Here is an 11,644-nt window from a genome sequence, read left to right as displayed (position 1 = left end):
CCCTGTCAAAAGAGAAACAGATCGGAGAATTTCTCGAAATTGCTTCGATAACGACGCGGTGTTTATTCAAGGATAAACCGCTTAATAACCTCACTCGACCCCAAAGTCGGATCGAGAAACACAAAACTGACAAACACCTCGAGTTGGTGACGCCGCTCACCATCCAAAAAGCTCGCCTTGCTTCTTTCGCTCTTGCCAAATTTCCAGAAAAGATCGTTCGACCCCAGGCTCGTCAACTTCGGAATGCTCCTAAACTTCAGCTTCGCTTTACCAGTCTTTGCCCCCGAATTGATCGAATACGTAGCGAGCTGTGGAAATAGTTCGAGAATACGCGTACGCAACTTCACAAACTCCGAGTACCGTTTATGAATTGTGAGTGTCGTTCCGGTGCTGAGATGGATGTGAACCGTCCAGACCACGTATGGTACCCCAGAAAGCGAGGAAACCTGGTTGAAAGCTCCGACCCGGACATCTCTGATCACTAGTCGCCCCAGTTGAGGCCTTGGAACCCCTTCCACGGGCGTGTAGTCATCCATATCGTCGTCATTATCTATCATCTGGATTCTACTGGGCACAGGCGGCACATTTGCCAACTTGTGAGACATCTTTGGGGTATCTCAGGCGTCGGTAGATTTGGATGTGAATGTGGAAAAACCAGGGTAGTAAGCTCGATTAGTCTTTGTTCAAGGAATACTTCTGCAGTATAGACCAATGGATGTGTCTAAGCAAAGTACACCTTTGTCTATGTCAGTGGGGTTGGACTTGAGTTGGCTCTCCAGCGGAGGCGATACCATTCATTATGCACGATTTAAGAGTCGGCGTTAATGATCACTAAAGCTCGATTAGTAGCAGAATCGCGAAACGGTCTGAAGGTTTTCGCGTAACACTAATGTGCTTTTTCGAAATTCCCTCACCTGTCATGTCGTCGGTGACCTTAGGTATAAACATTAATCGTTTAAAGGCACGGAGATATATAAATGGCCCCTATTGTATACGTTATTTTTACACTGCGTGAGATTTTTATTTCCTCGATATAAATCACTAGGTCCCACGGGTTATCATAGCTACGTATAAAGTGGCTCAGTGGTATCTAGATGGAACTTTTCGGGGAGATCCGTGATATTGGTCTTTTAACATTTAGTGGAATTCATTCAGATACTATACCGCTTTCCAAGAATTGAATTCTAATATTAACATTCTAAAGCTTGAATACTCTAATGAGGTGTATAGGTAAATTATTAATCCCGCGGATTTTCACTTTCTTGATGTCACTAAACATATTATGAAATCAACCCTTAAGTGGCTGACCGAAAATTCCGATTTTTTAAATAGACACCTTGGAACATTTCGTGGGTTCACTTGTTGGTGAAGTCCCCTTATTTTCGAGTGTTAATCTACAGTCATTTTGAAGGTTGTGTCCCCAGTGTATAACCTCTCGCAAAGTTTGTTCAAGTACAAATAAATACATATCGTGAATTAGCGATTCTCCTCAACGGAAATTTCTTGGAATAGATTATTCCATTCCCAAAGACCAGCTTTTTCGCCATCCTGGATCGATCGTCACTTTCGCGGTCTTCCTGACAGACTATTTTTTGGCTCGAAAAATTACGCGCACGCGTCCGATTTATTTACGCCACAAGCGACGATGCTAGTATGGCAGACTCAGCGGAAAAGAACCATGTTATGCGAGCTTCACCCAAAGTGTCCAAAACACGCAGAAAGCCTAGGAACACAAACAGATACGGCGATGTCATGAGCATGTTGACTATCTCACGGTGCTTCACCGGAGATGAAGGCGGAATCTGGGAAACTGTCGACGAAGGCGGTATCTGGGAGACCGACAATAAAGGCGTTATCTGGAATACTGTGGATGAAAGCTACTGTGGAGAAGTGGGGGAGACTACTGAGGACATGGAAATGAGTGAGGCCGTTGATAAGTCTGGTATTTCTGTAACAGAACCTCAGGCCAGATTTGAAGATATTACTGGAACAGAGGCAGGCGGAGATGGAAACGGCATAGATAAAGGTTCTAGACTTGGAGAAGAGGATACGAACCTTCCGTTTGAAGGGGAAGTTATCGTTATTGAGGCAGATTCACCAAATGTTTTAGCTGATTCCCCTATTGTCCATTCTCCATTGCCGGAAACGTTCCCATTTTCTGCTGATTTCCAAGCTTCCCTCGAACTTCTATCGGAGCATATCCCTATCAGACGGAAATCTCGCAGGGAAAAGTACGAGAACCATCTCCATAGGGTCCAGCAGATGCGAGATTATGACGCCAAGATGCTCCGGGCTGAGCGGGAAAACCGGTTCCAGCTCAGAAACAACAGGTACTCTGATCTTGAGTCGGTCAGCCCTGAGAGTCTGACCTCCAGGCAAGAATCAAAAAAGGTGAGCTGGGGAATCTGACTGGGCTATTTCATGATATCATAGAAAGTCCAGCAGAAGTCATAACAATGGCATAATCTGTGAAAGGTTACCCAGTGAAAGTTTTGGTTATCTAATTACTATGACACAGGGTAGTCACATACTGCTTGAGGAAACCGTGGTGCCAAATCACACATTATTCCATGAAAAGTTCAATCGGACTTGAAATGTCACTCTCATGAGCATGGGAAAAGTGGGTTTGTGGAAAACAAAGGCTACCGGAGCTACTACCTACAAACTATATCCATATCCAAACAGGGCATTAGAAACTAGACATCATTCCATCCCGGATGTGGCTTGATATAGGGAATTTCGGGCTGAAGTTAGTCTATGCTAATTCTCATATAACTACCCCAGTTTCACGATATCTGGAGCCCTTAATCAATGCTAGCGTTTCTAAGCGACATTCAGCATCAGCTCCATACGGCAGTGAAATATTACCAACGCTCTAACCGGTTCAAAACAGAGGGTTGTCTAGAGATAATCGGCCCCGAAATTTCGTCCTTGAAGGCAACAATCCCGCGTAAGACCTGTTCTCAACTGGAAGATCCACTCGTCTCAACCAACAGTGTAATGATGCTGTCTTTCTGTCACCTAGATTTGGGCGTAGACCAGGTAGCTTTGCTAGGATTGAAGAAATGCTAGCCATGGCGCGACACCCCTAAAGCCAACCTAATTAGCATCCAATGATTATCAGCTAATAAAGACTTTGGGGTCTTGGTATCATTGATAAATAATATAAGTATTCCGCCTTCTTCTCCCAGATACGCAAACTAGTTTTCAGAACTGTCAGACGGACCGGTCCTTTTTCTATAGTAGATTTGAATGACAATTCAATTAAGTTCTTGTCGGGATCCAAAAGAGCACTGGTGTATGCCATAAAATGATTTCATTGGGAGCAATCTTTTCCGTCTCATTTTATTCAAAAAAAATCACTAAATGCTCATTTGGCATTAGGTAGTCATCTAGTTGCTGTCTTAAAAGTGCCATGTAACCCGGGAGGTGAAGTCATACCACTCTAGTGCAGATTATTAGCGCCTAGTTTCCGGAAATTACTTCGGTCGGGCCCAAACTATGTATCCAAGGTATAATAAGTATGTATATTCAGCTAACAGTACGAGAAACCAAGCCTAAGTCAGCTCGTACTTCCCCAAGACCCAAATACCTCGCATGTTTCATCCCCAGGGGCACGTAGAAATTTTAGTCTAAGAACGCGGAAACTCATAAAAATACTTCAGTGAAAGCCACCACACATATTCCTACTATCAGTAACGGTGGCTGAAGGGCTCCACCATTAAAAGATTATCGCGCACAAAACAAGACTCACCGTGGCACTTTTCAACTTGGAAATGGCCCCGGAATTGAGCTCATAGCGCCACATCTCTGTTTTACCCCCAGATACAGGTATTAATAGACTCAAAACTACCAATATGAGAAACCTGGAAGCAATAATGGCCTATTCGACCTCTAAATTTCATTATTTCTCTGCCCGCTTTCGGGAGAAGGAAAGGCGGAGAGTTTTTCTTCTTTAAAGCCTTCCGCAGCCGCCAGTATCGACTCATGACCTTGAAAGTCACTATCAGGAGCTTTTTTCATAAATTCCAGAGCAACTCATTGTTTGGGAGGGAAGGAAATCTGAGGAAAGAGCTTTGACTGTGTTTTAGGACAATGCTGAAAATCAGTTATAGTGATCTAAAACTACAAGAACTCGAGGAAACCAGGGAGAAAGGGCTTCAGGAAAAGATAGATCGCTCAGTTTATGAGAGATGTGGTTTGAAATGGTTCCAGGAGCTATCCGGTCTAGCAATAAAACAGGGTAACAGAAGGGAACCTAAACTGTACAGGAGGAGTTTTCAGGGTTTCACAGTTAGATGCAGGGTAGCGACCCTGAGAAATTGCCAGTATATGACGTAGACACTACTTAATCATTCCTATGAGGGATTGTCTGCGTCGAGGACTTGTGGTTACGATAACAAGCAATACAACCAATCCAGGAGATTACTTATTAGATCTTGTTTAATTTCCTCTGAGTAACAAAATAAATGTCGAGTCAATCTAACATGATGCTATTTTGGCTGTTTCTATACGCACTGCTGGAGCGGAAGCTCATTTTTGAGCGCAGTGCCACCTGAAAACGGCACCTCTCCATACCTCTCCAATTGTATTGAAAGCGGTATTAAATCCCACATACGTCATCGGCAGATATTCTCTCACCTCCGATTGGAAGATATTCTATACTATGGATTCTGCGCCTCTTTGACATCGTATCCTCCTCCACTTGCATGAATTATATTTATGAAAATTATCCTCACTAGACAACGGTACGCAATAACACCTATTGAATATACCCCGGTAACAGTAAAATCCAAATATAGTTCTAATCAGCATCAATAAATATGATGCAAGTATTTCTCACGCTAAAATATACGAACAAAAATCTCGTTTACATCTAAGAATTAATCATTCGATATGTAGTCTCTCAATCTTGTTCCTCATTGCGCTCTTGCGCACGCGCGACAATATCTGTCCAATCAGCAGTCAAGACATACCAGCTCTCGGTGACTCCAATCACTATCATGCCCACGCCGATTCCGATCCACAAGCCAAACAACTCCATCTTGCAGTAGAAGCCCAAAAGCAAACTGACGGGGATAGCAAGGGCGTAGTAACCGAGCAAGTTAACGACACCGCCAACTTTCTGGTTGCCCTGCGCTCGTAAGATACCGGATGCGACGGAGGCCAAGCCATCAAAAACTTGGATAGCCGCGACGAGGGGAAACAAGGAGACGATGAGGGAAATGACCTCAGAATCCAGGGTGAAGAGACGCGCGATCGGGGCCTTGAAGGAAAGCAAGACGACACAGTTCGCGGAAGCGACGATCAAGGACGCATAGAGCCCGACACGCGTGGCGATAAGCGCGCATGGCACATTGGTGGCGCCGACAAAGTTCGCAATGCGCGTGGCAGCGGCGATCGACACCGCGAACGGTACCATGTACGTGAGCGACGCAATCGTTGAAATCGCGGACTGCGCCGCGAGCGCAGATGTGCCAAACGAAGAGGAAAAGAGCGTGAGGATCTCATACGCCACATATTCAGCCTCAAGCATGACAATCCCGGGGATCGCGAGGTGCGCCAAGTCGCGCCAGTGGTGCAATGCGTCGCGTGAAAAGCCACCCCAACACTTGTCACCATCCACGAATGCTACATAGAGGTAGAGGAGCACGACCTGGAACCAAAAGTTCGTAACCGCCGCGATCGGCGCGCCCACGTAACCCACACCAATCACCGGGTGCCACACAAGGAGATAGCTCAAGACGATGTTAACAGGAGCGGTAATGAATAAAATAGCCGTCCCGGCCTCAAAAATGCCTTGTGCCTGGAGGAAACGCTTCCCGTTTTCAAAAAGAATGTACGCGGGCGCACCCGCAATCATGACGCGAAGGAACTGCACCGTGAGGCGCACCACTTCCTCATCGTGGATCGCGTGGCGCAAGAAATGTTCGCTGAACCACCAGAAGGCAGCGCACGGGACAAAAAACACAAGCGAAAAGAGTGTGCAGCGCTGGAAGTGGACTCCGACGCCGTGGAAATTGCCTGCACCGTACGCTTGGGGACACAACGTGTCCAAGCTGGTGGAAATGCCCTCAAAGATGGCTAAGGTGATCGTCGACGTCATGGACGCAAGCGATACCGCCGCAAGCTCGTTCTTCCCGAGATGGCCCACCACCAACACACACACGACCGAAAAGGCTTGTTGCAACACAAAAGTAATGATCAACGGAATGGAGTAGTTGACAAGCGTGCGGAACTCATTTTTTGGGTTTGTCACAAGGGCTGAAAGGTCTTCGGATTGGGTGGAGCTCTGGATGGACTTTGCGCTGGTGCCATAGTGGTCGTCTTCTTCTTCGTCTTCTTCGCGTAAAGATTCAGTATAGCGGCGGCGTTCCTCAAGCAACCAGGTCATCTGGTCTGGCTCGTCGGAGGCCACGGTACTGAGCGTGGATGGGAGCGAACGCGACGTGCTGACGGTCGCATCGTCGCGCACGCTGTCGCGCGCGGATCCCAGGCACAACAGAAGGAACGAGCGCTGGTCTCCTGCGCCGTACAAGAACAACGGAGATTGTGTCGACGGCGGGATGAACGTGATCGACATCCGTCGACGCCGATTGTTAAAGCCCACCGCATCGGAGTTGCGGAGCAGCGGCGGAAGCGCCTTCAAGGTTTTGCTAATAAGTGATGTGACGGCCATCGCAATATTATTGGAGGAGGGGGTGAATAAAGGTGGATGCTAAAACTGGTATAGGTATCAACAACTAAGCATGGATTTTGGCAGTACAGGTAGAGAAACTAGAAAGGTAGCTGGTAGAGTGGGTTGTAGGGGAGGTATCGAAGGCTAGGGATGGCTAATGGTTAGGGATAATGTATTGGGCGTGCTAGGACGCGGTCACACACGTTGGGTGTTTGGTTAACGTCACTGGGGGTAAATACCGTCCCTGTAATAGCATTGAAGACGTCTGAAGATCGTGATATGATGCGGCCCCCAGAATTATCTCTGGTTGTGAGCCCATACTGTGGGTATTAATGGCTGGTAGAGAACCCCCCGTTTGGATATACAGGCACTAATTGCTGAGCTGCGATGAGGGAGCATCGCTGTATTCACCGGAGGCTAAATTCTCGTATAAAGTGGAAATTATTATTGTTTCGAAGCTTCTATGAAAAACACCATGAAAGCATGGAAGATATAATCCTTAAGAAGCGTCCATTAAGCCATATGGTAGTAAAGGTGGACTAATCTGTTAGGTGACATAGGCCTTTTTCTATCAATGGTTATAAACCGTAATTAATATTGCTTTCATTTTGGCTAGTTATCAATCACCATTATAAATCCCAACATAAGGCAATAGCCTACAACAATTCGTAAATTAAACACCTCGTTGGTCTAACTTCCCTATTTGACGTTTCGCATGCGGCTCTAATCCCACGCGCTATGTTTACCTGGTACTTGTTCATGGTTCAGGTATTCCAATACCTTCCGTTGATGCGTATTATGATGGCCCGTTACTAATATTAGGCTATGTCGATAAATAGGATCCCGGCACACGCCACGTCCGCTATCACTTCCACCTCTTCGATCTTCTCGCCCGTGTCTGCGGTAAAAGAGATCGTGGACAATGCCATCGACGCAAATTCCACATCCATCATCATCGAGATTGATTCCACAGGTGGACTTTCCCACTTGGCCGTTACAGACAATGGTGATGGTGTCATAAAAGAAGATCGGCCGTTGATGTGCAACAACTGGACCACGTCCAAAATCCGCGACATCGCGGATATCGTGACCACCACCTCTTTGGGGTTCAGAGGTGAGGGCTTGTTTTCCCTCGCTCAGTTATGTGCCCAGGGAACCATGTACGTAACAACCAAAACCAAGGAGGATGCGGTGGCGGAAAAGTGGCAAGTAGGGCCAGATGGCACCTCTGGGCCAGTGAGAGCAGTCTCTGCCCCGCGCGGGACCTTGGTGGTAGTTAAGGGGCTTTTTTCCTCGTTTCCCGTGCGGAAAAACCTTTTGGCGATAAAATCGGAACAAACATTGGAAGAAGTCAAGCGTCTTGTCGTGTCGTATGCCATGGTGCACAGAAACATCCGATTCGTGATCAGGTATGTAAAGGTGGGAACAAACAAGAAGGTGGTGCCAAATCCGCAGAGAGATTTTGTGGTGAATCCTCAGATGAAGATTCCAAATCTAGGAGACATGAATTCCCAAACAAGGCTCCTCATGACACTACACGGCATCCGTGACTCGTCGTTTTTCAGCGGGTCCGTAGAGGTGCTCCCGCAGTGGAAAATGGAGTACGTTCTTCCCAGTATGTTGTTGAATAATCATGTCACATCAGTAAAGCGTTCGGGAACCAAGGTTATTGCGGTGAATGGAAGACCCCTTAGCACTACTTTGTCGTTTGGGAAAGCAGTTCTGAGAGCGTTGGGCAAGGTATACTCCGATAGTCGTTTGTTGCTGCCGTCCGTATACTGCCTAAACTTTGCCATTGCCCCTGCGAATATTGATGTGAATGTTGAGCCTGAAAAGAACAATGTGTTCACGATTGGTGTTTCACTTAAAGACGTTTGCGAAGGGTTAGTGGAAACCCTAACAGCTGTGGTGGATAAAGCACATAGTCTGAGAGAAAATCTTGAGGGGGGTTTTGCTGCCGAATCCAGAGCGTTATCGTATTATAAAGGGATTCAGGATGGAGGCAATAATCTTGGGGGAGAACCGGTAAGAGATGTGGACAGAGATTTAAAAAGGGTTACGGAAGGCTGGAAAATGGATAGAAAGCTGGGGAAAGATTTTGAGATGAACCTGGAAGGGGACTTAATAACTAAAGATCTGAAACGAGATTTGGAAAAAGGTTTGAATAGTGCAACCATGGAAATTTCCAATAAGAAAGCCCAGCCATTACAGGCGGGATATTATACAACAACATTCCTGCCAGATTCGTTAGACCGAGACGAGATCACTGATCTTGCATCTGATATAGCAAAAATGGATCATCAAGACGCGACGATTGAAAAATTCAACTCACCGATCTATAAATCTTTAGGTCTTCAAATCGACACGTCCAATACGTTACTCGGCGGTAGAAAAGAGGATTCACCCGAAAAACCCCTAGTCCTCTCTTCACCTAAGGTTCTATCTCAACCTGCGTATTTTTCGCATCTGCAATACGATCCATCTGCCTTACTCACCCCAAATACTACCATCTTGAGCAGCTTCCAAAAGTCACAAAGCGATCTTGCCATAACTAGCCTGGGTATCTTAAGTATAGGTGTACGTGGCTCAGGGAACTTTATGCGTAGTCCCACTAAACCTAAACTGGACAGTCCAGTGCCATTACAAGAGTACCCTCTTAAAAGGCCCCTCCCTCCAGGATTTGAATGTAAAGAAGGAAGGGGTATTACTCAACAAGCGACCACGCCGACGGAAATTCTGCGGGGGCATCTTCGATTCATCCCTCTCCCAGTGACTGGCGCCAGAAAATCTCTGATGAATGCTGAAACTCTAGGGCTTAGAACTATGTGTGTGGTATCACTGCTGGACTATGTGTCCCCCGTATCTATTAACCGCGTTGAAGAGGAGATGGTGTGGCTATCAAGACAAGGGCTTCCGAGTGCAATATTGTGTGGCGGCTTTGCTGAAAAATTGAATATACCACTGACAGATGTGCAGTTAGAGAAGCTGAACAGCGGTTGGTTTGTTATCGGTAAAATTTTATAAGCGATGGTCTGCGCTAATCAAGCCTTGGGAAGACGTTCTCACCTGGTCAGGATCCATGAATGGGTTACCAGACTGCAGTCATTTATAAGTTTATAGATGGGATTACTGCGTAGGTTGTGGTTTGTTATAAAATAGGCTTCTCATATAGTACTAACCTGTATTGTAATTACAACTATCGAGCTGATTGTTCGTTGCCTTTACCGTACTCAAATATTATTCATGTCGGTCTCGGACAAAATCTACATGCAGGTTCGGATAAACCCCTTACCGTTCCATGTGTGGAGATGACAGCAACAGAGTTGCTTACATGCAGCTGCTTCCGGTTATCTCACGCGATTTAATCCACAGCTGATACGAGGTGTCGATATTGCATACTAACACCTTATTACAAGTTATTTTTAGTTTAAACCCTCCTTTACTCGCCCCACATTCAAAAATAGCAACCATGACAGATATTATCGTGGTCCAGCCCATTCTCTGGCCCTCCAGAGACAACGTCATAAGGAAGAACATCAAACAGAAGCCACATTCCAAGTGCAAATATCTATTATCATCCACAGTGTTGGGTACGGGTTCTTTTTCTGAGGTGGTGACGGGGAAACACATCGACACCGGTACTCGTTATGCAATCAAGAAAATCCAAAAGCTGATGGTGCACGGGCGTGAGAGTCTCATCCAGAAAGAGATCACCGCGATGAAGCAGGTTGGCATACAACACCGACACCTCCTATCACTTGTGGATTATTTCGAAACGGATGACGAGTTATATTTGGTTACAGACCTCGCCTTGGGTGGCGATCTCTTTGACAAAATAGAACGCGAAGGGACACTCCTGGAGAGCCATACCAAAAGAATTGTGGTGTCCCTTGTCAACGGTATCCAATACTTGCATTCCCGGTCGATTGTTCATCGCGACATCAAAGCCGAAAACATTTTCTTCTGGGCTAAGAATACAGCATCGGACATTTTACTTGGTGATTTTGGTTTGGCTGAAATACTTGCTCCGTCAAAGTTCCTGTATTCTGTGTGTGGGACTTACTCGTACATGGCGCCAGAAATATTTACAAAGGAAGGATATAGTTATCCAGTGGATATGTGGGCCTTGGGGGTTTTGACCTATTTCATGTTGTGTGGCTACATGCCCTTCGACTGTGAAACAGACGAGGAGACAAAGGAGGCCATAATGAAAGCAGACTATATGTATGAACCTCCGGAATACTGGAACCATATCAGTGCAGATTCAAAACAGTTCATTGGCCTGTGTTTCGTTACCGATCCGGTACTGCGTATGACACCTGGGCAAGCTTTGGGTCATCCCTGGTTAAGGTCGGAAATCCCTCGAACTGAGTTTATACCACGTGAAAGAACCAATATCCATCAAGCCATTTGTGGAGATCTATCACCGGTGTTTAGCTCTCAAATACTGCCCACACTGAATAGACCAAAAGCGATGGTCCAGGAAAACCCCAAAACTGCAAAATCGCATTTACTTTCACCTCCATTATCGGGCACTAGCCTTCACGGCGAGCCTTTGGGTCTAGACATGCATGCAACCATTGCTGAAAGTAAAATGGACGGGTTATTATGTGACCCTATTGAGACTGTTGACTTTATCCACAGTAATATCAGTAGCATTGTCACTTCGAGAAGTAATTCTAGGGTTTGCTCAAGAAAAAACTCAATAGATATGACGGTGATCGGGGTAAAGTTAGGCACAGTGGAAGCCACCGGGTATCGGTGAAATAAGACTGAAAGTTTCTCGGTGGCAAGGTAAATTTTAGTTCAGAACACTTATATATGAGTTTGTTTTATGCGTTTGCATCCCTGTAGATAATATGTAGATGCAAATTATAATGCGTATGCAAGTTGTAGTTTTGTGCCCATTCATGCAATGTCCGTTGCAACCATCGTATTCAAAGAGTTTCACTTTAGTTACTAGGG

At 45.9% G+C, this 11,644-nt stretch overlaps 5 protein-coding genes across 5 annotated transcripts; 3 read left to right on the top strand and 2 right to left on the bottom strand.

Annotated features, from left to right (window-relative positions):
• Positions 1–62: 62 nt before the first annotated feature.
• BABINDRAFT_6128 (uncharacterized protein) lies at positions 63–605 on the bottom strand (the record flags this gene model as incomplete). The annotated part of the gene is made up of 1 exon (XM_019132364.1): positions 63–605. The coding sequence occupies one exon, from the start codon at positions 603–605 to the stop codon at positions 63–65; it is 543 nt and encodes a 180-aa protein (XP_018986752.1).
• A 1,048-nt stretch (positions 606–1,653) lies between these two features.
• On the top strand, positions 1,654–2,409 carry BABINDRAFT_6127 (uncharacterized protein; the record flags this gene model as incomplete). Its single annotated transcript, XM_019132362.1, has 1 exon — positions 1,654–2,409. The coding sequence occupies one exon, from the start codon at positions 1,654–1,656 to the stop codon at positions 2,407–2,409; it is 756 nt and encodes a 251-aa protein (XP_018986751.1).
• A 2,291-nt stretch (positions 2,410–4,700) lies between these two features.
• On the bottom strand, positions 4,701–6,871 carry BABINDRAFT_159718 (uncharacterized protein). The gene has a single exon (XM_019127842.1). It carries the CDS (start codon positions 6,677–6,679, stop codon positions 4,907–4,909), a length of 1,773 nt encoding a protein of 590 aa, XP_018986750.1. The 5' UTR covers positions 6,680–6,871; the 3' UTR covers positions 4,701–4,906.
• Positions 6,872–7,370: 499 nt separating this feature from the next.
• Positions 7,371–9,880, top strand: BABINDRAFT_159716 (uncharacterized protein). Its single transcript, XM_019127841.1, has one exon. It carries the CDS (start codon positions 7,505–7,507, stop codon positions 9,701–9,703), a length of 2,199 nt encoding a protein of 732 aa, XP_018986749.1. The 5' UTR covers positions 7,371–7,504; the 3' UTR covers positions 9,704–9,880.
• Positions 9,881–10,064: 184 nt separating this feature from the next.
• On the top strand, positions 10,065–11,523 carry CMK1 (protein kinase). Its single transcript, XM_019127840.1, has one exon. The coding sequence runs from the start codon at positions 10,149–10,151 to the stop codon at positions 11,442–11,444; it is 1,296 nt and encodes a 431-aa protein (XP_018986748.1). The 5' UTR covers positions 10,065–10,148; the 3' UTR covers positions 11,445–11,523.
• The last annotated feature ends 121 nt before the right edge of the window (positions 11,524–11,644 follow it).

The sequence above is a fragment of the Babjeviella inositovora genome, assembly GCF_001661335.1.
Source record: "Babjeviella inositovora NRRL Y-12698 unplaced genomic scaffold BABINscaffold_2, whole genome shotgun sequence".
NCBI classification, from domain to species: Eukaryota; Fungi; Ascomycota; class Pichiomycetes; order Serinales; genus Babjeviella; species Babjeviella inositovora.
This window is presented reverse-complemented; position numbering and strand designations above follow the sequence as displayed.